We start from the raw sequence: 25565 nt of genomic DNA, 5'->3' as shown, positions 1-25565 counted from the left end.
ACTGTCTCCGTGATTCTCCCAGGACCTTCAACATGGGTGCTAAGACATGTGAGGAGCAATCTGACTGCTGTTCCCTGAGAGCTGGAGGATAACCTGCCCGCCAAAGCCACTAAATCACTCAGCTGGCTGTTGTCATGACTGTGTGTTAAAAACAAAAGGCTTTCCCCCCTCAAACCCCTCTGCATCACTCATTCGCTTTTTCCCCTCAGCCATTATTTCATCAACATCCAGCTGCAGATCGTCAGCTGCGTGTCTGATCGCTAAATTGGAAAAACAGAAAAAGAGAAAAACTTCTCCAACGCTCTTTTGTGTCATTACAATTCCTCTACACTTTGCACACATCATTTCATACTCCGCCAGCTGATTCCAAGGTACCTTGAGCAGCTAAGCAAGTTCCCTCTCAAACTGAAACAGCAAACGCTACAACCCACCAGGAACCGCTGCTTCGTAAATTTAGATGAAAAGGAGAGATTTCCCTCAAGCCGCTCGCATCCATTCCTCTTCTCCTGTCTGTGATCCATCTTGACATTTTAATGGCATTTCATTTCACAAACCAACAGCCAAGGAACATAACAGCAATTCATCTGAGGGCTGTAGATAAAGCATCAGTGTGCTCTGCAGTATAGATCATTCTACCAAGAAAAAATAAATAAAAAAAAACATCTTCTGGTTCTCCCATCAGTTATACCTGCCCTCCAACCCGAGCACAAACCTCTGACAATGTTGCTCAGTCTTGAAAAAAACAGCCTTTTCCACAGAGCAGTTAGATACTCTGTCCCACTCGTGGGCGGCAGCTTCTTAAGAGCTGTCACTTCCATGAAAAGACTGAGACGTGCTTTGAATGTGTGTTTGTTTCCTGTGTCACGGTGACATGTTGTTCAGCTCAGATTTTTCCAGCCTTGATCGCTTAAAGCCTTTCTAATATCACAGAGAAATATTAGCCTCTTCAGTTATTCGCAATATTTTTTCCCCAATGTCATATGTGTCTGGGTGTCTGGATAGATAAAAGGAACCATGTTTCCTTTGTGCAATCTCTGCGGTCTTTGTTGCATCCATTCACAGTTCAGATACATTTCTTTATTGCTATCGTGACAGGAGGTTATCTTTCCCTCCTCACCCAGGCGGTTTGGCTCAACCTCTCACATTCTTCTTCTCTATACATCTGCTCCATGTCAGTATTGGAAAATATGAGTTAATAACTTTGCCTTCAGTCTCTCTCTATGTTGTTCTCTTTCTCACACTGCAACTTTCAGATAGTTATGATGCCTTCATGGAGACAACAAAGAGAGAGAAAAAACCCTGAAACGCAAGCACCATCAGCCCAAGTCACAGTTAGCTTGTGATTGTTTGATGTGATCACGGAAATGACACGCTATTCGTGAAAGAAAAGCTGTTTTTTATAGTTTTACTGTAGTATCCCTCCCCATCTCACATGGAAGAAAAATGTGGCGAGAATTTTTATCTTCCAATTGTTTGTTATGATGCAATGTGTCTAACTATCAACTTGAAAGTATCTAAAGAACATCTGGATATGTCAAGAGTTGAGAAAACCAACTGCAGATATCACATCCAACTGAAGGTTGACTCCCAAAAATCTATTAAACAAAATGAGACTTACATCATATCACATCATGGAAACCAGCGTAATCATTGCCTTCTTTCCACTCTCTCATCTCAGGAGAATGAAATAACAAAAATTTAAATATTTGTTTGACATCAACATGCCTGTTAACGCCAACTATGCCCAAAGCTGCTCAACTGTTCACAATAAGCCTCGTTCTTAACATCATCTGTGTGTACGTTTGGATTTCATTGTTGTAACCACGCATTCAAAGGACCAAAGGGCACAAATGGGCGGGCTGTCAGTAAAAACACTATTACACAACTCAAGAAAGTTATTTAATACTTTCCTATTCCGAGTGAAACAGCAGGCATGCATGAACACACATACACGTGCCTGCTTTTCCTATTATGTGTCTGCAAGCAGGACGGGGAAGACAGACAGCAGTGGAAACTCGACCCGAGTTCAGTAAAGTCATAGCCGTGCACCTTTCTTCAGTAAGTGCTTTGGGGACGGAGGCACAGCGAGAGCACAAAGAGATTCCCGAGTCCACTCTGCCACTTGCCAGGATCCTGCTGGGTCACTCTGAATAGTGTAGACTCTGCTCCTTCTTTCCCTCTAGACTGCACTCGTCATCACCTTCTCAGACCGCTTCCCCTCAATCAGGCCAGTTTTTTGGCTAAATGCCCCCCTCTTTCTAAGTTTCCCCTGCATCATTCTTCATTCCCGCCTCAAGTCATCGACAAGGAGCTCCGGAGCAAACAGAAGGAGACAAAAAAATTCAATTAAACCCAGATAAATGTCACTAGGTAACTTCGGTCTCCAGTTCTTTTGCTTTTCCACTGCTCAAACAAGACGACTCAAAACTTCAGTGTGACCACACGTAGCCAGAGGAGTGTGTCCTTTTGGTGTTGAATGAATGCAATAACAGGATTCAGCTGTACCGCACCGCACTGAACTGTGGTCTGCGTGCTGCTTTTATAAGGCCACAGTGGCTGACCTTAAACACAGGTTATACAAACCTGCTACCAGGAGGGGCCTGAATGGCCCAAAGGAAAAAAGCACGAGATTATAGCAGCTGTCACACAGACAGAATATAAACTGGTGACAACAGGTGAGATCCAGATACTCTTCTACTGCATAGCTGTGACGTGCCTCTGCATTGAGACAATTACAGGAGATGAAGCCATTTTCCATGTCTTTTCAATTGAAAACAACAGTTAGCTACGATTTACTTCAAGTATTCATCAGCTCCTTCTTGCTTTAGTGACCGCAGCACTTGAGCTAGCATCGAATCAAGTTTGTTTAAACCCGATAACCCATGTTTCCCAGCATGAGCTGAATGTCCCAAAGAGTTTCTCGAGATGTCAGGAATGTTCATCTGCCTCAGTGGCCCATAAATGTTAAGTGGGGTTAAGGTCAGAAGACTGGAGGGAAGTCTATGACAGGCAGCGCCCTCTTCATCTTCTCCGGGTTCATTATCCCATTGTGGTATAAATCCTTCTCTACAAAGGTGCAAAGCAGAGGGCGGAGCGTGTCTCTGAGGAGCAAAGTCCTACTTCTCCGTGGACGATTCAGTCCATGTGTCAATTCAGTTCAGAGAGGCAAAACACCCTGAGACCTCAGCATTACCACCTTCATGTGTGTCAGGGGAAGAATAGCTGCAAGCTGACCTGGTTCAAAGGGCCTGAAATGAGTCCAAGTGAGTGTCTCGGCTCTTTGGACAAAAGGTGCAGACGTGGCCAAAGCTACTTGTGTGATCGATGCAAGTGAAACAAAGCAGAATCTTAAATATCTACATTTCACATTACATCAGCTATAGCAACTTCTTGTGTGTTTAATGTGTCCATATCCTCAAACTGAAGTCTTTCTGATGCAGGGTCCCGACCTTTGGGTCCCACTTCACTTCTCACACTCATTATGAAGAACTACATCCATAACATGCTTTCGTCTGAACAGATCAAACGATATCTCACCTCTGGCTGGATGGCTTTGAACACAGGAGCATCCATGAGTGTGATCTGACCCTGAAGGAGACCAAACACAACGGTTGTTAGACTTTCTTTGTTCTCACTGAATAAAATTCACAAGTCAAAATCTCCCTAATACAAATGTGCAAATAACTAAGTAAAGTTGTCAGTAAGTCCATCCAATAAATAAGACTTCTTTATTAATCTATTCTACATATCATCTGATACATTATCAATGCCATTGCTGCTTCTTGTATTCCATTTGCTGTATTATTGTGCTTAATGTGTACAGCACTTCAGTCAAATCTATTAGTTTTAGATGCACTTTATAAATAAACTTGATTTAATTGGACAAATGGAAATCTTATTTTGTTAAACAGGCTGTGTGCTTGTGTCCATAACAGCCAAGGCTTTTTTTTATTTATTTTCTTTTTTAACTGAATTGATATTTAAAAGCTCTTTTTATACCATGTGGGGTAGCTTAAAAGGAAAATAAGACACAGAGTGCCATCTTGTGGTTGAACTGGGAAAAACAAGAGTCCAAATCAAATCATTTCAATAAGATTCAAGACAAAAGGGAAAACCCATGTACTGGAATCATTTGGGAAAAATGGGGCATCAAAATAAAGCAACTTAAACAGTTAATAACTACCGGTGGAAATTTTTTGCCGAGCAGCAGCGAATTTTTAACGGTGTCTGCTCGGCACTGCCAAACATCATCAATTATTAGCGATCCAAACTCTGACCCCATTTCCTCCTCTAACATCCCATCTTTTTTCTGTCTCAAGTCAGCACTTCAAAATTCCTGCTTACTGAACATTTTGCTTTTAAACACATAAATACAGGCCAGTTTTAAACTGACAGACACATCAAGGCCCAGACTTCACTTACTGCATACTCCTCTGGGGTGACCTTCAACACGTCGAACACAACAGCATCAAAACTCTTCTTCAGCTCCGAAGATCCCCTATCACTGAGAGATTCTGAGCTGCTGCTCCTCTGGGAAAACCATTCAGACGTACACACAAACACAATGTTAGGGCTGATGGTTGGAGCTTGTAGACTAAATGTGAGTGAGAGATTCTGAGCAGCAGGAGAAAGGGTGGTGTGACCAGCAGCTGTGGCCTCACCTCAGAGACAGTTGCAGCAGTGTGGCTGATGCTTGATTGGCCATTAGGGAGGTCCATCATTCCCATACCATCTAGCATTAGCATAGGAGACTGCTCATCATCCTCAGCTGCAGCAAAGCCTGCGCGGCCCTCTGAACACACACAAACACAAAATGTATGACAGTGAGTACATTTTACACCACAACCCCGTTCTCATCACCTCCATGGCTACTTATCGCTCAGCTTGGAGCAGCAGCACCACCTACTGGATTAAATCGATTAATATGCACATCCAGGATCTCGTTATTATTCCAGACCAGTGGCTTGACTACTAATCTGAATTTACCAGCAGAAAACAAGCAAGGGTTGAATTCGTGGTGTTGACAGGTTCAGCTCATGTCCCGGCAGGCTCGCTCAGGCCATATGGACATACACTTTCACAGCCCGTCTTTACTATACTTGAGAAAAGACAGGACAGAAGGAGCTTAGCTGAGCATTAAGAAAAATAAATAAATCTTCTGAGGAGGGAGTTTGTTCTTTGTTAGATCCACAGCACTAAACAGCTTACCCAGCCTACAGCCACCCAATGACTATCCTCACGGGACTGCACTTTACTACACAGGATGAATAATTACAAGGCAAATTGTTCTCCCCGGGATGGGTTTTATTGTCGAAGTCACTTAGTTACGCTACCAGTCAGAAGTGCGGACACATCCACTTCACCGGTTCTGCAAATTTCACAGCCAAAATGTTTTCAAACCTCAGACTTGAATACCTAACAGTAGAATATAAGGAAAAGCTGGAGATGAAGTGAATCAAATAACACAAAATGACAACAGTACATTTGACTAATTTTGATCCAATTAGTTTTCAGGGCCCATTACAGCCGCCATGTCCGACTGTTTCACGATGAGTTCAAGGTGAGCTTTAACTGAAGCCGAATTATTCAGTTCTGTCTGAGCCTTTTATTGGCTTGCAAAGCAGTGCATAGGTGTAGGTGATGGGGTCTGAAAGTAAGGTGAACTCATCTGACCTTAAAGTGTATCCTCTGTAAACTGACAGCAGATTCGGGAACTGATTTTAAGTCCATGATTGAACAGAAAGATTAACAACTAAGTCATGAGCCTGAACGATAACAGACTTTTAGGTTTCTTTACTTTGGCCATTTCTCTGTGCACCTGACTGAAGCTGTCCAGTGAGAGGCTGGATTAGGAGCACAAAGTGTGGGACGGAATGGTTCATTTATTACTTATTTAAGAAGAAAAATAGAAAAGAAATTGAATGATAATATCAATATATTCCACAATAACCTGAGAGAATCAACGGTTTTAACAAAAATAACTGCTGATAAACTATTTGTCTACTTCAGATATACATTTCTCCTTGTTTCCATGCCGTAAGGCACCTTGTATTTTAAATAAAAAAAACAAAACAAAAGAGATTGTAAGAGGATATTCTTAGAAGCTCAAATATTCTTCTCTGCGCACCTCCAAGACTTCTTTTCAAAGAACACGTTTAAAGACAGCAATGAAAAATAAAGGGTGCTGCTTTATTATAAATACTGAAGGCCAGCTCGGGCATCCCTCATGTACTTGGCAATACAAGCATGTGTGTGTGGGCGTGTGTGTGCCTGCAGAGTCTTTTTGGCTGGCTCATGCATTAAATGGCCTGTGCACCATTAAGGGCCTTCCGCAGATGCATTCTGCCAAACTAAGACCAAACACTAGTACATCACGTCAGCCTCCCTTGCATTGTTTGACAGCAGTGTGTAATTGTACAGGAAGCAATAGCTGCCTTGTGTTTACAAGTCAGAGTCTGTTTATGAAATCTTACATCTGTAATTACCTTACTTCCTGGTCTAATACCCATACATGTGCTGTGTTTTTGCTCAAACAGCTTCTGCAGAAATATGTTAAAGACTACTTGTGGCTTTTTGCCTACAGATATTACATGCAAACAAACAAACTTCTTTCAGTTCCAGTAACTACTGTGATTGATGTAAACATGTAAACAAATGTATGGTTTTATAGATGTAAGCTTCCATAATATTTTGTATGAGCCTTGTTCTGCAAAAAGAAAAGAAAAAACACATCTACCAACTTAAGACATTATCTATGACTAAACTACCACCTAATCCTCGACATTTCTGAAATTTGCTTGTACACAGCGAGTAAGCCTCCCTCTAAGCTATTGTAAAGAACAAAAACTCCAATTTGTTCCTGGAACTGAGACTTTTCCAATTGCAATCATATCACAAGGGGATTCAAAATTATTATCATACCAGCCTGCAGCCATACCTCCAAAAATCCAACAAGTCTGTGCACGGACATGGCCGTACTTACCAGATATGTGTCAGATGAGCATAGTGCCAGAAGTAAAGTTGCCTATTGTTCTGTATTCCTCCTTTGTTCTCTTTGTCTATGGAGTCCTGTCTTTCTCTGAGGATGAATCCTGCTCTCTGTGGTAAAACAAAACAAAAAAAAAACAAAAGAGACAGAAAGGAAGGCTGCATTATTGTTCTGACCGTGAGGAAAACCCACGCAGTCATATGTAAGAAACACAGGCAAAAAAACCAGCTGATCTGATCCGTGCTCTTCTGTCTTCACTTACTCTAAAATCATTCAAAAGCCGTTTGAGTTTAGGTTCATTTGTTTGTAGTACAACACCAACGTCACTCGATTGATATGAAGCTCCATTCATCAGTTGTAAATCCTCTCTTATCCCTTCACCTCCATCCTTCTTACATGGCGTTACATGACTCCCGTTAGTCAGTAGGTGTCTCACTACTCTACGACACAACGGCCCATGTGAAGGACTGAAGGCGCAGTGTGCCTGCTGGCAGACTGAGAATGGCCTTTAGTCGTCACGTAGCAGCCAACATCTCCTCATCTACTCCAGCTTGTCATCATGCTGGATGAAAGTACAAAGCTCGCAGGCAGAACAAACACTGGAGAAAGATTTCCACTAACCAAAGTAAACTTTAAACCCTTGTTGGCATAAGCGCATACATTCTTTAAAAAAATCCCATCTCCACCAAGAAAACAGTCTCTACGCAGACATTTTAACTACTTGTAAACAACACAGCTCTGTACTAGGAAAGCAGACAGCTTGTCTATGCAGAAATATAACAGACTACGTTCCTCTGCTCTATGCATCACTGTCACATAGACAAAGTGAAAACCTGTACCAGGTAAAACCAGGCTTCTGCTTGCCTGCTGTCAGTCACTTTGAGCTGCTGGTCAGTGTTGATCTCAATGCTCCTCTACAGTTTATATTTAATTTCACAGCTCCATACTAAGCCCACATCACCGGCGATGCCATTTCAACTACACTGAGTCACTGCCCTCCTATTTCAATCGTCAGTGGCCCACGCTAATCATCAAGGAGTTCCTCGCGTTCCCTAACGACACCAACGCAAGTCTGACAGGGAATCTGAGCAGGAGCGTGTCGGATGTGGGGAAATAATGTTGGAATAAGAGTAAAGGTTTGTATTTGGGGAAGGCTAGGAATAACAAGAAGGGCTGGCAGTGTTTTAGCATAACAAGGATAAGACTTTAAGAGGACAAAACCGGGATTAGAAGAGGAAGCAGAGAATAACAGAAGAGTGACAGAAAATAGAACAACTCAAGTTGGAGCTTGTAGGAGGGGGATGTGTCGTTAAACTAAATGTGACTCATTATGCTGTATGGCAGGTGCTGTGAATCAGACTGCTTTGGACTGACTGCCTGCCCCTCCCTCCCTCCCTCTATTCACGTCCCCGGACTGCCTTTTAACAAGCACATACTGCAGTTCACACACAAAACAGGCACTGGCTCCCTCTCAGGCCTTGTGTTTCTGCGCGTCGATATGCACATGCCAGCACATTTGTGCATGCAACACACTCCACATCCTGCACCAACCCTTTACATTCCTGTCTCCAGTGGCCCTGAAAGCAGGTCTCCGCCACCTCCATTTTGATACCCTCAGTCCTCCTTATCCGTCTTATCATCCGCCCTTTACCTCTTTCCCGTAATTTTATTTTTACCGCATGAGTTTTCAAAATGGGAGCTTGATCCAAAAGGCTTTTCACTGCATATGTGACAATCTGTAGGATTGCAGGAAACGATAATACTTTGAGCTGCAACAACCGCTCCATCTGCATGAAAATGAGTCAACTTCAAATGAGTCATTTAAGGTTCTGAAGTGTTAAGTTAATATCAAATAGAGCAACATCTGAGCCCAAGAATACTGAGCTTCTGAGGTAAAACAACTAATAAAATAACTAAACATCTCTGACAGCAGCTGTTTTTCACGCAGAACTATTTTTGATTTTTGATAGATTAACACTCCCTTTTCATTCGTCTGCTGTAGTAACTAAACTGTGGCTCTGCCTCCCAGGTGGCTCTGTACAACAGACACCCTGTAAAAACGTGGCATTCAAAGACACCGTGCACCGCACTGCTTCAACTCTTTACATATTTATTTCACATAATCTTTCCCCTAACAGTAGGTGAAAGCCATCAAACACACAAGCAGAAACAAGATGCTCAGAAAGTGTGTTTAGAGCTGCATAAACCTGTTGGGCCACAGTAACGTTTGCCTTCACAGGCCGATTTGATTATGGACCCATCTTAATATGCCAGACTGTAAATAAAGGATCATAACATGGGACTGAGACTTCTTTAGCATCCAGCATCAACAGAGCAGTGACGACTCTGCCAGACGCAGCCTGTGGCCCCACATTTGACACCTCGCTGCTCTGCAGGCCTCCATCTGAATCTGTGCCCACCTCACAGCGGACGCACAGATCACCTCCTTATGCAGAGAAAACAAAAAATTCTCTCTTTTTTCTAACGTGCCTTGTAGCAAAACACCTCATACCTTCTCTTTGCCGCGGCATAATGACCGCACTGCACAGACGCATGCTTTCGGAAATGCCTGCAGAGGGAGAGCTTGATGCATTTGAAAAGCATGCCGCAAATGCACCAAAGTCCCAGAGTCAAAGTGGGTCAGTGTGTTGAGCTGAGCAGTGAGGGATGTGAGGGCCCATTAAGCCATGTCTTCATCATCTTTTTTAGCGCACGCAGTACGCATGCACACGCACGCACACACACACACACACACAAACAAACAGCACTCAAGCTGTCACAGTCAAAGCTGTCTTACAGGCACATTATGTTGCCACTAAATAAAAATGGTAACTGGCAGAAAGCCATATGAAAAGAAGACATTATTTTTGGCAAAACCTGTAAAACGAGCCGAGACCGGTTTACTTAAAATATCAAAGAGGACCCACTGCAACTACCCGTATTTTCTTTTCTCTCTTGATAATCAAGAACGAAGACGAAGAAGTGTTAACTTTGGTTAAATCTCTCGTGAGGCTCTTTAATCACCAGAGAGCTAGTTTGTGGTGTTTCGGTAATGCGATGCCATCAAAGACTGGATGGAGGTTCTCACTTTCCCTGGGCTCTCATTAAGCCTCCCCGGGGGGAAGAGCTATTGATCTGGAACGAAGAGGGGTTGGGCCGATCACACACACTCTCTAGTAACCCGCACGTACACACAGTAACAGCTGTGTGTCACAGCAGCTCGATACATACTGCTTTCACTCAGCAGGTTAGCTGTTCAGGCAGGGGTTGGTGGCACCGTCTGTGGACTGACAGTTGCGTGTGTGACAGTTGCGTGTGTGACAGTTGCGTGTGTGACAGTTGCGTGTGTGACAGTTGCGTGTGTGTGTGCCAGCATGTGCGCATCAGTGTTGAGCGAACATGACCAGCAGCCCCTTCACACCATCACTTAACATGCCACTGATTTTCAGACCCTCCTGAAGGTCAATAAGCGGACAGCAGCGGCTCCATGGTAGTTTGGACTAGCTTGACTGCAGAAGTAAATGTTTTCACAAGGGGATGTCCATAGAGGGAAGTCTGACAGCAAAAAGTCCACGACTGAAAACAAAGTGTAAACACTCAAATTGTTTTGGGGTTGTTTTTTTTGTCTTTACTTCGCGCAGACAAAACAGCTTTACATTTTAGAGTAAAATGATGAATACAGAGTATCTAATAAATCATAGAGCCACAATACAAAAAAACATTAAAATAGTACAGTATGTTTATGTGTACTTCAACAGCTCAAAGAGTAATAACCATGATAAAGACCATCTACTTTAACAAAGCTTCATGTTTGGAACTATTTCTTATACATAGGTTCCCATGTGGATGATGGATGTCTGTTACCATCAATAATGCCACCTAACGAGCCATCAATCACATTACTGAAGAAATTAATGCATGACACCATAAAAGGTGCTAATTACTAATTAATTGAAAATGCAGTCATTTAGGATTTAATGTGTAAGCCACACGGTTGGCTAGTTTAAACGTAATGAGGCTATAAAACCATTGGGAACACTGTCATGTTTTAATATTTAGAGTACGGGAGTACGGAAGATCTTTTTGGCATGGAACATGGTTCAAATGCAAAGACCCTGACAAAACACTGTCACAAGGTCCGTCAGCTGGCCGAACATCTGGCCGATTCTTATTCTGTAATGTCTGCTCAGCATGGATGAAACTATACTGAAATATGTCACATTTGCAATACCAGCATCAAATGAAGAAGAACATCCAACCTCCAAAGAAAGACCATTAGATCACACTGTCACCAACCACATGTCTCCTTCAGCCACTGAAAAACGCTGTCCCTCTTTGCTCCTCTCCACTTCAAGCACAGAGAGGAAGACGTCGGAACATAACGATCACACGGGCGCGCTGAAGCTGGATTTAACGAACAAGACGACAACTGGCAAGAACGTGAATGTGACTGAGAGGGGGAAAGTAACGTAGAGCTAACAGGCCTACACAGACTTGGCCAACTACGATTTTTTATCGTCAGCGATCGATAAACAGAAAGAAAACACCCTTTTCGACACATCCACACCCCAGACATGTTTGCACGCGAGTGTGTGATCGTTTGTGTCGCTCTGCATATGCTGCGTTTAATAACCAGTGGAGAAAACTGGATTTCTCTGCGCCTTATCTGCTGGTTACTGGTCAAGCTTAAGAACAGACTAATTGAGGTTATTTTTGTGGTCACGGGCCAATCACGATTGGAGGAGCATGCCTGCGCTAAAAGTACATGCTTCACCTCATTGCTTGTTTACCGTTTGGTTTTTGAGCCAGAATTTGGTTCACATCACACTTTTTTGAATAAACAGTCATTAGACCTGCCGTCGCCTCATTTAAAGCACACAAACACACTCGAACTTTGTTTAAAATGGTGCTCTGTTTGTGAAATTCCACTGATTCTAAACTCAGTGTTGTCGCAGCAGCCTGCACCTCGGGGTGCAATTATGCTCTTTTTATACACACTCTCCTCCCTCGCCTTTTCCCTCCTTCTCCTTCGATACGTAGAGCTTCACAGGTTGAGAATTAGAGCTTATTCTTTATAGACACGCTGTTCAAACCTGCCCTTTGTCATTTCTCCTGGCACATCACCCAGAGACAAACACACATGGTATGTACAACTGTCACAGTCTGAGATAACACCCGCAGTCAACACTTTCCTGTTGCCCAGATTTAATCTATAGCTAGAGGCTGTCTTTGAAATTCATGTAGAGTGCTAAAAATACAGCAACCAGGAGCCAATATAAAGACCAACTGGTTTTAATAACAGTAATTCTTTATCCGTCAAATGAACCGAAAAGAGGGTACGGTGCCAAACTTGGGAGTAGTGGCATGTGGCAGGGCCTCGGAGCAGCAGGCTGTCACGTGTCGGCAGCTCCACAGTCCTACAGTTTGTGTGTACGTCTGTGCCTGTGTGTGCTGGCTGCAGCCTGATTTACAGCCCAAATGGGAGCAGGCAGACAGCCCAAGTTCAACTCAACTGCTGAGGCTTGAGCGGCCTGAGCGCGGTGACAGATGAGTGGGGGGGAAAGGGAAAGGAGCGAGAGGAGGGAGAGGAAGCAGAGGAAGTACGATGCTGGCAGCAGAACTGTTGTTTGTGGTCATTCCCTGCATGGACTATTAACAAGGAAAGGGCAGGCTAACAATGCAGGGCAACAGAGCAGTCAGTCAGAGCAGTAATGTTTAGAGGAAACCGATATGATCTCGATGTCTTCCTCTATGAGTCTCTGAGGATTGGCACAAGTCAAACCATCAGCAGTGATAGCATCTCATGGCGGATAAGCAAGACTACTTTAGGCTAAAATCAACAGTGCATGTGAGATGTACAGGAGGAACAGTTCCAGTGTGAAGAAAAAGAGGATATTCCTTCCACTAATATGTGTTCAGACATGTAAACAACAGATGAATGTGAGCAGAACAACGATGTAGGTTCAACACATTCTGGCTTTCTCTGCGTTAGCCGGCTGGACGAAACCAAAACCTTCACTCATACGAGTGATGGTGATGGTGGCTCTGATCTTTCTTTGTTAATTCAGGCTTTCCTGTTCAGGCCAATACTGACTTCTGGTCAAATGGGGCTAATTTTTAATTAAAATTCAAATCCATGGGAGGGGGAGGCGAACATCATATAGTTTCAGTCCGGTTCTGCCGTCCGGGATACCATCAGTGCAAGAATCAAAGCTAATTCGTCTCCTTTTTATAGCCCATTTAATCCAAAACTCTAAAGAAAAACTGCTCTGACCAGGTTATGAGTTCAGCCCAAATTACCATGGTGATTAAGACCGGTTAAAAGAGAGCCACCTTTGTGACACGTCAAACTGACTTTCAGCTCAACAGAGCTTGCTAAGCCTCTAATCTTGCTTAGCAGTGCACCACTGCCTAAAACCTGCATAGTGTGCTGATCAATTTTTAATGTCACTGTTGTCTAATTCAACAGATGGGTGGTGCAAAGATTATACAGTTACAGAAGAGGCTCCGTTCATTTAAATCAGCCGCAAACTAAATTGTTCCTTGTTGTTTTTCCTGTTCTATTTCTTCATGACCTGCTCTTTGTTCGTCATTGATGAGTTATTAGACGCTTTGCCGTTTCATTCGCATGTATAGTTCATTTCCATTTAGATTTTCATAACACACCATTACATAAGAAGCAACAAAATGGCTTCATTTCACCCACCCGTCTCCCTCACATCTACATTCTTGCTGGCTGCGGTGCTTCTTGTTCTCTCTGCCACTCACTGAGGAGCCTGCGATCAGGTCTGTTGTCTGCCTTAAGGTTTAGAAGGAGAAGGTGTTCTTATTAGGCTGCTGTGATAAAAAAAAAAACAAAAAAAAAAAACAAAAAAAAAAACACAGGTAGCAGCGGTGTGACCAAACCAGTGCTCCCTGGTTGCGCCCAAGTAAGCTTTTCTTTAATATATATATATATATATATATATATATCTTAAACAAAGTCTCTGAGCTGTCAATAATAATAAAACGAGGTGAAGTTGTGAGGTGAGAAAGAAGAAATACGAACAGCTTACCCTAATCCCTAACCCCACTGTTGGGCCACCCCATCTAAACTGCTGGTGAGGACTTGAGACCATAACTAACACTTTTATCATAAATCTGTGTTTATTTTTTCTGCAACAACTAAAGTCTAGTTGTTTTCATCGGTTTGTGCCGTCTCAACTAAACTCTTGCCATCGTCCCATTATCACCATGAAGTTCTCTTTGTGTTCAACCCACTGCATTTTAATGGGACCAGCAAAGTGACGGCGTCTTTACGAACGCCGTCATTTCTGCGATAGAAAGTGCATCCATTATAACAAATCAAAACATAACAAAAAAAAAACACGCACACAAACTGCACAATTATGAGACGGGAAAGATACACATTCAACCACCTGCAGTCCGGGTACAAGAACAAAATCCAGCAACAAAAATACCTTCTTAGACCAAAAAAAAACAGAAACAAAAAAAAACAGACATGCAATCCTGATCCTATCGTACAAAAGCACATTGCGTTTTTTCTGTTTTTCCATCAAAACACTTACTTCACACGATCCCGGTCGCATACATGCTAATCCCCGCTAACCAGACCCACTACTTCATTTTCTCTGGCCGAGCGCTAACCTCGAAGGCAAACAGAAAAGTCTTTTTATGGTAGTTTTATGAGATAGATGGGATTTTAAAGAAAACCAGGGAGCTGCTCTACTAAGGAAAATACAGACGTGCTGTAAGCCCTGTCTGTTTTATTAAGTACAACTGAGTCATCTATTCCATTCTATTCCACTCCATTATCTCTGTAAGCAGCATTTGCTTCCTTTGCACCAGCTAAAAAGTCAAACTGATGTCCTGTGTGTGAGGAAGCTTTCAGGAAGACAAAGAGGCAGAATGTTTCAGCTTTAAATAGAGGCCTTGAGCTGAACTTTCTGAGTGATGTCATTTCGATCCAGGTTTCAAGTCACTTTCAACTTGCTTGACTGAGTAGGACGAAGATAACAGTGAACCCATACAGCTTTACGCGAGCCAAAACACACAAAAACAGCCCCGCGCACCTGACTTCCCATAACATGGCCCTGCCCTAGCTTCAGGGCCCGATTAAATGGGTAATAACAACTCAGAGGTGGGGGGGCAATAAAACAAAGAAGAAGAGTGTGTGATCAAAGTGTGCGAGGCTGCTATACCCGCGTTGAGCACAGGAGAAAGAATGACTACATACACACTCTCACCCGAACCTCATGAAAGAAGAACACGAACACACACCCACAGCTGTTTGCTCTGAGAGGTCACCGGGTCAGAGATCAAAGGAAAACTTGAGATGTACAGGGTGAGGAATGTATATAAATAAAACTGAATCTGTCTGACTTCATGGCAGAGGAGAAAAAGAAACAGATGAAGACAGAGGGAGCAGCTCAGACTTTACCTAATGTGGCCATGGCTGCCTCGCTCTCCAATGTGGGCAGAAGCTACGATTCCCATCAGATAGCAGCAAGAAAAGATTGATTCTTTCATGTTTCTCTCACAAGACAGACCGTTACACAGTGTGCTTCTTCCAGATAGGGTGCAATGAGTGCTTCAGAGAGAGAGAGAGAGAGAGAAAGAAACCAAGCCTGCATCAAATGGAGGAAGACCAACAGCTGAGACTCAACAAACAGCTGTATCTTTTCAATCCCCTCCCCCCTCCTCCCTGCTCTCTGCTCTCCCTGAATGAGCCCCTCACACCCTTTTTTCTGATCCTCCTCTCCCACAGAGCAGCATGACCAGGGGCTGCACTGTCTGTCCTGTTATCTCAGGCACAAAATTACATAGCGCCCAAGTTATGCAGCCGCTGCAGGTCGGAGCTTCTGTTCTCTCAGAAACCAGGAGCAGCACGGATCAATGTGCTTGTAAACGGTCATGTGTTGACTAAAAATAGGAACGATTTTGTTCCCAGAGGCAAAGTCATCTTTCCTTTCCTAAATCCTTACCAGACCCACAACTTGCTGTCAGATTCTATAAAACACACTTGAGTTATCTTTCAAAATGCAAACAGAATCAAATAAACCCGTCAAGTCGTCGGGATTCGAGCGTGAGCCCACTTAGCTAATTCGGTAATAAAAAAAATCTCACCTATTACTGAGGTTTCCTTCCGCTTGTTTAAACAGTATTAAATACTGCAAATACCCCTTCAACAAAATCAGAATTTCCAGACTTAAAAAAAAAAAGAAAAAGAAAAATCAAGCGCATGAAACGACTTAATCCTCGCATTGACAGTTGGTGATGCAGGCATGTGCATGCAAGTCTCTGTCTGCAAGTCTAGACCCAACCTGTGGGAAACCTGACAAAGGCGACAGGAAACTCTGTGTCTCAGTCACACAAGTGTAAATGGATTCTTTCAGATGGCACAGAGAAACGCATCTGCCAGAGATGTGAATCATCACCATTCATTTATGAAAGAGGCGCTGGATGGTCCAAAGAAAGGCGAAGAGTGGAACAGGTGTGGAGGATAAGGCCTTACATTCAAAGTACACATGAACAGAAAAAGGGAGGGAGGGAGAGAGAGAGAGAAGGAAAATCGAGGAAAGGAGGCTGGAGTCTGATGGCGATGAAAGTGTGCAAAAGGACGACAGCTCAAAAAGAGAAAGGAGAGGGTTGGAATTATGTTTGTCTGTATGTGATGTATTGTCTTTGGCTGAGTTGAGGACAAAGTTCACAAGTTTCCATGACATAGCCTAGGATCGGCTCTCAGGTTTGCACCAAAGCCAAGGCACTCACGGCTTAGCCTGACGGATGAGGCTGTGCGGCGAGACAAAAAAGACGCGTCGCCTGCCTGCGCTGATGCAGAGCGGTGGATCGGAACAATGTGAAGGGGAAGTGGAAGGGCGAGGCGTTTGTTTAGATTCACTTCAGCCACATGTCCTTTTCTCTTTTTGCAGAGCAAAACATTACGACATCTCAGCACTCATTTCACTCAGACAACTGAGAGCAAACAGATGCTGAAACAAATCCTAAACAAGACAGTTTAACTAGCCTGTTCTACACTAGAGATTCATACTGATTAAGCTACGGTAATTATTGGGAACGTAAAACAATCTTTAAAAAAAATATATTTACATCACCCTGAAATTGGTAAATGTTCCTGTCCTGAACACAGCATGTCTGGGCTGCTGTCATCTGATCTACCACAACAAGCCAGAGTGTCTTCCACTGTCCCTCACAGGCACCATCTCCAGCCTTTTCTCTAAAACTGATAAGCTGCAATTATCTTACTCGAGTGAGAACAATAGTTGCTGTGTGGATATTACCAATTGCATATAAACCTGTTTATATGGGCTAAGGAAAAAGGCTTTGGTAATGTGCATATGTATTAATATGCTAACTGGGGATGCGCTACATTGCCGTACTTTCCACGTCCAAAAACTCCTCCTTAATCAGGACCACCATCTGATGCGTGCGATTGGTTTGGGACATCCCTACTTTAACTGTTGATAGTTTACTGTTGGTTAAAGTTGATTAAAGAACCCAGCTAATGGCCAGAGGATGACAGCGAGGTGGAAAATGGGCAGATCACCTCTTGTAAAACCTGTGACGCTTGCAGTACTTTGACCTGGAAAATTAAAATGCCTTTGTGTGTGGGCTGTGTCAGAATAAACTGACATGATCACCTGACTAAAGTATTCATGCCTAACCACAGTCAGTGCAGACATGTGGACACACAAGGAAAGTGCACTGCAATGGCAATATTCATCAGAGACACAGTGATCCCTTAACTTCATCACCTCCAACAAGCCTTGTGTTTACAAAATCAAGTTCAATTTAATAAAGGTATTCCTGAAGTCTTGTCCACCCCAATCGCAAATCTTTGGCTAAAGCTGCCGTAAGAAATGTTTGTCCACCACATCATTTCAATAAAAAAAACAATGATTTGGGATTTTGAAGATGTATCCTAATGATAATCATTAATCTTGTTGGTCTCATAAGTCTTACACTTTGTATTTGGTCCTTCATGAAGCCTTCTTTTACTGGCATTATCATATAGAAGCAAATATTACTGCTGCAGTTAAGAGGATATTTTAAGAAGATTTTGTTAGCAATGCTAATTTAGCCAACAGTAAATTTGTAAGACTGTCGTCAAACTGGTCATCTCTACATGGCTTTATAGTGAGCCTACATCATACTGATGAAAGAAGCCATATCAGCCAAAATTTCAGGCTAACATCTCAACAGTAGCAGCAACTATAGTACATATCACCTCAATCACAAGGCTCAAGGGTGTTAACATGCTGATAAATCAACTGTGTGTTAAGACGTTCACCCGTAACCACAAGAAATGGTGAAACGTTTATCCATGCAGAGAAAGAACAGGGTGGTTTATCTAACCCCGTTTCCTGCTGCACGTTAAAAATATCAACAGGCTGACATGGCCCAAACTAAAGGAACTGAAGCTAGTCTGCAGAGTGACTAGCAGTCGCACTGGAAGAGCAATTACAGCTGATAAGGTCAGGATAGATGTGTCTCCTGATTCAAAAGATGGGCCAACACAGCATCATATAACCATGAGCTACAAGGAGGGCTTAGCATCCAACCAAAACCTTATTTGTATAACCAATATATCTGCCCACTGCACTGCATCAAAAGCTGGCAAACCACAACATTTTGTTCACAACATTCATTTTATAACTAAAAGATATTCAACATAGGAGGACCAAAATAGTGCAAGAGTCTACACTAGCTAAAGAAAGCTAAAGAAATACAGAGAGAAGATGATGTTGTGCAGCCGTCCATGAGATGTGTGACCTTTCATGTTTGAGCCAGTCCTATCAGTGGTGAAAATCAGACTGAAATTCTCTCAAAGCTTCGGGCCTCCACCTCCTCCTCCTCCTGCTGCTGCTGCTGCTTCTTGGCCAGTTGTATCGTGTGTTTTATAAGTGTGCGTGTGAGAAAGATGTCCAGCTATCAGTCGAGACTGACCCTCTGTGTGCCGTTTCCGCAACAACACTGTCCGCGTCCAACTGCCCCTGGTGGCCCCGACTTCTCCTAAACAAGAGCTGTGATTACAACACAGCAGGAACCACATGGCAAACACATAACAATGAGGGGAGACAGCTTTGCTCGACTTCCTCAAATGTTGCTCTTTGTACCACAACAAAGTCGCGTTGCTCAATCTATACAGTGAAACACGGAGCCTGCCCCTGAGATTTCTCAAGTGAAATCATGCACTATGCTCGTCTCTTATCTTCTCCTCACACATTTGCACACAGTCATGCACACAGTCGGCTAATCAGGTGCAAGCCACGCTCATGTCTCCAACACTCACTTCAACCCACTGCCTGCAACATTAGAAATACCTCACGGGGTCTTTATCAAGAGCACAATTGGACACAACATTATCACTGGTGTTCCAAAACAAGTTGTCAGGTGACGAGGACCGTGATGCCACTGCTGATGCGAACAGATGCTGGGTGGCGTTGTGGAGCCGACATGAAAACTAAAGCAGAGAATGAACACAAACAATCAGCTTCGTCTTTGTACTTGAGGTGACAGAGCCAAGGATGGGGAGGCATTAGATGAATCGTGTGACGACATGTGACTTCGCAGTTCCATCTGTGCAGAATGGATGTGCCAGACACACGCATAAAGTTACCCTGGCAACTGAGCAGCGGCACTGGTTGGAGGTCACAGAGAAAAAGCTCCACGCGGACCAAAACACTTCCAGAATACGTATCGCACCCAGACGGAGCCCACAAGATGACTGCTTATTCACTCAGCCTTCACTTCCTTGTTTAAGCCAAAGCCATTAGGGCATCCATGAACGTCTTACATAAACTGTGCAGTGAACACGATCTAATGTGGAACAGAGAAACATAATCTGAGAAAGACCAGGGCTTGCACTTGATGACGCAGAGGCCCTATTGTGTTTTATCCCATATTCTTGTAAACACACAGCTTTGACTCTGAGAAGGGAGTTTCATTTCTCTCTCTCACACACACACACGCATGTAATCTCTAACTAATCACATTTGCAGGCCTTGGACAGAGCAGCTACACCACAGACCTGAGCAGATGGGCCCCACGTACAAGAGGCATCTCTGGGATTAGCCTGGCTCAGAAAGTGGAGTAGGCATGCTTATATATGAAAGGAAGGCTTCTTAATAGTGCACGCTACTCAAATTACATTAAAGGGAGTGGGTACGATTGATTTTAACTTGAATTTGGAGTCAAATCTGTATTTGGGCAACGTCTGCAAAGGTGTTCATGGCTTTCTCTGACTGCAACATGACTTAATGTTTTAATTATCGCCTTACATTCTTCCAGTGACACGAACGATTAGGTGGAGCATAGAAGCCGATGTAATCGAATGTAAAATGGAGCAAAGCCTCTAGGCGCTCGCACTGTTTCTGTTGGCAAGCAACAGATATGCAACATGACGTTTTTGTTTACAGAAGGAAGTGTGACAAAGAACAGGATTAGCTCAAAAATACACAATGATAATTAAATACAGCGTTCATAAATAAGCTTGTAGGTTGCTTAAGAGCGGTGCAAAGCTTGATGCAATATAGAACACTGAATCAACGGTATTTTATTGGATTAAAACCTAAGCTCATATACTTGGACTGTTTCAGATGCACACTGACCACTGTCATTAAGGCCAAACTTTAACTGAAGAGCTATACTATAAAATGAGAAAAAGACACCTACTTTCCTGGGTTTAGACTCAACTGGACGAAGTGGAAACCAAAAAGAATTCCACGCAGAGTCTTGCTTTGATAGCAGGAGGACTGAACACCTCCAGCATTTGGAAAGAATTTGTTTTCATGTGTTCAACTTTAACCGTAGCCTCATCTGCTCACTCAACCAAACGATGCTCGGTGTGGCTACATTCATACATTCAGCTGTAGTATTTGAACACAATGTTTCAGCCTCTCCTGACTAACACGATGTCACAGAACCGTAAGGGCATGCGAGTCATGAGTCTGAACCAGTGACACCAGGGTCATACGTTAAGTGCTGAGAACAGCGGCTCAACACAGCCCTACAAAATATCAATATGCAACATTCCTTGGAGTGCTTCGTAAAACGGGATGAGAGGAGCGGGCAACAGCAACGTCACACCAGGCGCTGACAAAGACTGTGTTGAATGAGAGTTATGTGCTGGGGATTTAATAGTGAAAAACCAGAGGATTCTGCCACCTAAGTACGCGTAGTTCCCATAAACATTTATATTTGCACTTACTCCTGACTGTACAAACACGTGATGGATGACTAAGACAAATAGAGATAATACAGGAGTAATTGTGGCACAATAAATGTTTTAAACTCAACAATTTCCCAGAGTCATTTGTTATCGTTAAACTGCTGTCATATTATGACATTGTATCCATCAGTTTGCATTCATAACATTATATTACCATTAGATATCGGCCACTTGACTCTCTGAATGATTAGCAGCGCTGATTGAGAGAACACAGACTGATAAAATCAACTTTAAGTGGGAGGCTGGCAGGTTTGCTAGGTAGTTTCCAGGAGAGCAAAGTCTGCAAATGCCCCATGACTCCTATTATACCAATGTCGTCCAACATCTGTTTGGCACAACAGAAAGGTTAACACACCTCCTGCTACGGCTAAATTACAATGTAAAAAAAGGTCGATGCCTGTTCCTGGTGGATGTCTCTTTTTTTTTTTAGATCAGGAAAAATACAGAGAAAAGAGAGATAACTGAATACTATCATTTGCATGAATTATTTCTCAGCTATCACATTACATTAATCACAGTACACAGAGAAACGTGCTTTGGTGAGGTGATGTGATTACCTTATTTGAAAATCACCTTCCAGCTGCACTGGGGAGGACTCTCCTGAGCTCAACCGAGAAACTTTCCCTCCTTTCAATGATTTTAGGCTACAAGGTCGAGAACCCGTTTATCATCCCTTCACCACTCTCAAAATAACAACCCTCTTCGTCTCAGATGCCTAATGAAGACATGCTACGACTAAGAAACGCCAACCCAAAGCTACACACGGTATTGTTCGTGGGTAACCCACGCCACACCCAAAGCACTCCCCGGAGGGCAACTGTGCAGGGGGTTCACCGCCAATGAGCTATCCGAATTAGGGAGTCTGCAGTGGGTACTGCCGCTAAGGGAGCGGGGCTGGGCTAACAGCACAAACGGCTCTACAAAAACTCTTTGTCCTCCAAGACAGACGCTTAATGTGTTCCGTAACCAATCAACAAAGTGAAATGGAGAAAATGCTAGCTCACTGATACCCCCCGCTCATCTCTAAAGGTTTCCATATTAGCATGTTACGCACCTCGCTAACTAGCTCGACTCACTAGCTCGGAGAGGGAGCGCATGATTTACGACTGGCATTACATCAAACTCGTCGCTGCTCCCTCACAGTGTGTGGTAAGGCAACCGTTTCTTCACGTGGGTTGAGGAGAAAATAAAATATTGGCTAAAAGGCATCACTGCGCCCACATAGAGAAAGTCTGCATTGCAAAATCCAGGATCAGTCTCTGCATTAGAGCTTTCTATCAGATCTCTGTGTCCCCTCCTTTTGATGCACGCTGGCTTACTTTGATAAGGGAGCATCCTGTATATAAAAACAAACACACCCATACCGTCCATGGGGCTTAACGTTGCGTTAGCTAGCTAACTCGACGGCTGGGGGGGGGGCATTACTTAATTATTTGTCACACTATAACAACGTTGACCTCAAAATGTTCTTTAACTCACCGAGATGCGCTGTTTTCCTCTTTGCGCTTCTGGTATTCCAGTGGGTACATCAGAGGACAGCAGAGAGCTAACCGTTTTAAGCTATAACGCTCCGGGAACCACGGTGTGCCTCGCAACAGCTGTGTTGTGTTTTGAATGAGGGCTGCGGAGGCGCACAGCTAACGGGCGGAGCTTCCAAGGTGCAAACGGGGCCAGTCTGCACATTATCTGCAACACACCAGCTTAGGTTCCTTATGCGCGGAAATCTTTTTTATCTGTCTATATTACAAACATGCTGGCGTTGTGATGTCAATCGAATTCCCCTTTATTGTCTTTCATAAAGGATAAAGTGTCCCATTTGATTGGCTGATTGGATTTGAAAAGGGCTCAAAGTTCATGTGTTTGATTCTGACTCCCTCTTGTGGTCTGATTTATGTCATGTCCGCATCGGCTCCTACAGTTTTTTTCAAAAAAAAAAAAAAGAACACTGCCCTTACATCCAATTCTAGCTTCAGATCTCATCACTCATCAGTGAATACTCAGGAATATTCACAATTTGATCCCTTTGATGTGTAATGTTTGATCACATTTTGTTGAAGAAGTCTATTTACATCTTATGTTGTGATAGCAATAAGTGAGATTTTCTTTTACATATACTGTTGCATTCACAGTGGATATTCATTCATAATAGCATTGAAGGCTGGTATAAAGAAGATGGCTGAGTTGAAAGTGACCGTATAACACAGTGACCCTGATGTGCAACCAGCACAAACACACATTTAAAATAGAAAATGTTTTCGTTGCGACAAATGTTCTGTGGAGCCCGTATTTCACAAAACTCAACATGTAAAAAGACTTTCTTTGAAAATATTTTTTCCATTGTGATTTGTCGGTGTGCCGTCTTAATCAAATTTTTTTTAGTAAGAATTTAGTGATGTCTTAAATGTCTTACCGTTTTGTAACATCAAGTTATCTTTTATGTTGCTGTGTATTCTGTTTGGTTGTTGTGCTTTGTAAAATGTTGTTTCTAGTTTTGTTCTTGCGTTTTTTTCGTGCTTAGCACCACCTCACTTAAATCTCATGTGCTTGCGTTCAATCTATTCGTTATAAGCCAGGAATCACAGGAGCATAATGAAAAATTAATAACAGTACATCATTTGAGATGTATTTATTGTGCTGACATTTACATTATTTGGATACAATATAAATGGACAATGTTATCACAGTCTTACCACCTACAAGCCCCATTTCACCATTTCACTTCAAAACCAACACATGATCACCAGCCTCTGAACTCGTGACAAGGTCGTTTGCTCAAGCAAACAGTAGGTGAATCAAAACACGGGTTATTTCAACAAGAAAGTCAACATCACTCCCCAAATTTAAGCTGCCGCTCCTTTTCTTCACCGTGCAGCTGCCTTGCTCGATTCTTCAGCTCCTCTGCTTTCTTGTCATCCTTCTCTGTACCGTCCCCGAGTTTGTACATCCGACTCGCATTGGCGCAGCCCCACACGTGTCCCAGCTCACAAGCTTTGTTGGAATACTTCAGAGCTAGACTCATATCTGGTGCCAGCCCTTTAGAATTACCTTCAATGAACATGGCACTGAGGTTAAAGCAGGATGGAGCGAAGCCGCCGTCGCAGGCCTTATCATAGTACTGCCGAGCTGTTGCGGGGTTGGGTCCTCCTTCAAGAGCTCGCCCATCGTGGACCAACAGACCAACATTATGGCAGGCGTCAATAGATTTCTTTCCACCAGCGTTGCAGGACCGCAGAAAGCAGGAGTAGGCTGTTTTCAGACACTGCGTGACTCCACCTGGCGAAAAGATTCGAGAGACTGACTAAAAACGTACACATATAAACATACACACACATTCTATGACGTGGAAGGCAGTTACTTCATAAGACATTGTTGAGTAGTTGAAAAAATTAAATCTATCTGTGTCATATTGAGTCCATACATACATCATATTGTTTTAATTTGTTACCACTTCTTAAATGTAACCTTTAAACGTTTGAATGCCTGATGCTATTTCCCACTTTGTGTGACGCAAAATGCAAGGACACCACTAAATACCTCTAAGGCAAGGGCAGTTCATGTTTCTTAATCTATAATTGTAGGTTGAATAGTGGAAAGTACAGTAGTTTCCTCTGAAATATAGCAGATATGGGAGAAAGCAGAAACCAGAATAGATAAGTGTCAGTTTTACTACCTTTCCCTGTGACATGGTAAGCTCCCAGTTTATAGCAGCTCTCTCCGTGTCCGTTCGTCTCACAGTTGTGTTTCAGCACTTGCGCCGCAGATTCAAAGTTTTTCTTTAACCCTTCCAAGTAGTCTGCGAGCCTCTGACATCCTAAGGAAAAGAAGAAAAAAACACGTCGGAAAGCTTGATATAACTACATAAATAACAGGGTTCGGTGTTTCAGCACCACAGATCTGTGAACAGCGCAGGGAGTTTACCTTCAGGATCCTTCTCCTTGTAGCACTGGAAACTGTACTCCACTCCCAAGTTGTCCAAAAACTGCTTGACTTCATTCTCATCTTCAAAGTTTATAAGTCCAGCCATATTTCAACCGTTGTACGTCCGCACAAGGATTACATGTGTTGAATGCTCAGCTTCTTACATCCGCTGCTTCTTGACCTTGGTAAACGAGGAATTATTTGAAAGTTACAAAAGCTGTTTCTTGACAATTTGGTTGCCGTTGTACGTAGATTTATTATGAAATTGTTCTATAGTCACTCATACGCCTGTTTCTTCTTGTTTAACACAGGAGCATGAGCACACTTCCCCGCCGGTGACTTCCTCCTGGTTTCATAAGCCTCCTTTGCGGGCTTCCGTAGTCCAGCCCCCTCGTAATGTACTTCCGG

At 43.1% G+C, this 25565-nt stretch overlaps 2 protein-coding genes across 6 annotated transcripts in view; both read right to left on the bottom strand.

Moving 5' to 3' along the window:
• The window catches only part of ralgps2 (Ral GEF with PH domain and SH3 binding motif 2), a 57986-nt gene extending 35024 nt beyond the window's left edge, over positions 1-22962 (bottom strand). The window contains exons 1-5 of one of the 5 annotated variants that reach the window (XM_072389887.1): positions 22719-22962; positions 6983-7098; positions 4662-4792; positions 4423-4530; positions 3538-3588 (exon numbers count right to left, since the gene is read on the bottom strand). In XM_072389887.1, the coding sequence (XP_072245988.1) occupies positions 3538-3588; positions 4423-4530; positions 4662-4745 (243 nt within the window). In that variant the 5' untranslated portion in view covers positions 4746-4792; positions 6983-7098; positions 22719-22962. Of the gene's footprint in view, positions 1-3537; positions 3589-4422; positions 4531-4661; positions 4793-6982; positions 7099-16114; positions 16166-21796; positions 22489-22718 lie in introns of those variants that run through there. The other 4 variants (XM_072389883.1, XM_072389884.1, XM_072389885.1 and 1 more) reach the window with 4 other exon arrangements.
• Positions 22963-23850: 888 nt separating this feature from the next.
• Positions 23851-25551, bottom strand: coa7 (cytochrome c oxidase assembly factor 7). Its single transcript, XM_072389889.1, has 3 exons — positions 25158-25551; positions 24910-25050; positions 23851-24512 (listed from the first exon to the last, which is right to left on the bottom strand). Exons 1-3 carry the CDS (start codon positions 25261-25263, stop codon positions 24067-24069), a joined length of 693 nt encoding a protein of 230 aa, XP_072245990.1. The 5' UTR covers positions 25264-25551; the 3' UTR covers positions 23851-24066.
• Positions 25552-25565: the final 14 nt, after the last annotated feature.

The sequence above is a fragment of the Leuresthes tenuis genome, unplaced genomic scaffold (assembly GCF_036924035.1).
Source record: "Leuresthes tenuis unplaced genomic scaffold, fLeuTen1.0.hap1 SCAF_7, whole genome shotgun sequence".
NCBI classification, from domain to species: Eukaryota; Metazoa; Chordata; class Actinopteri; order Atheriniformes; family Atherinopsidae; genus Leuresthes; species Leuresthes tenuis.
This window is presented reverse-complemented; position numbering and strand designations above follow the sequence as displayed.

Bases quoted from the DNA above. Each gene is read 5' to 3' on its own strand.
- coa7 (XM_072389889.1), bottom strand. From the start codon at position 25,263: ATGGCTGGACTTATAAACTTTGAAGATGAGAATGAAGTCAAGCAGTTT. The intron at 25,051-25,157 runs GTAAACTCCCTG...TCTTTTCCTTAG, and splicing joins CAAGGAGAAGGATCCTGAAG to GATGTCAGAGGCTCGCAGAC. The intron at 24,513-24,909 runs GTAGTAAAACTG...TCTTTTCGCCAG, and splicing joins TTACCATGTCACAGGGAAAG to GTGGAGTCACGCAGTGTCTG.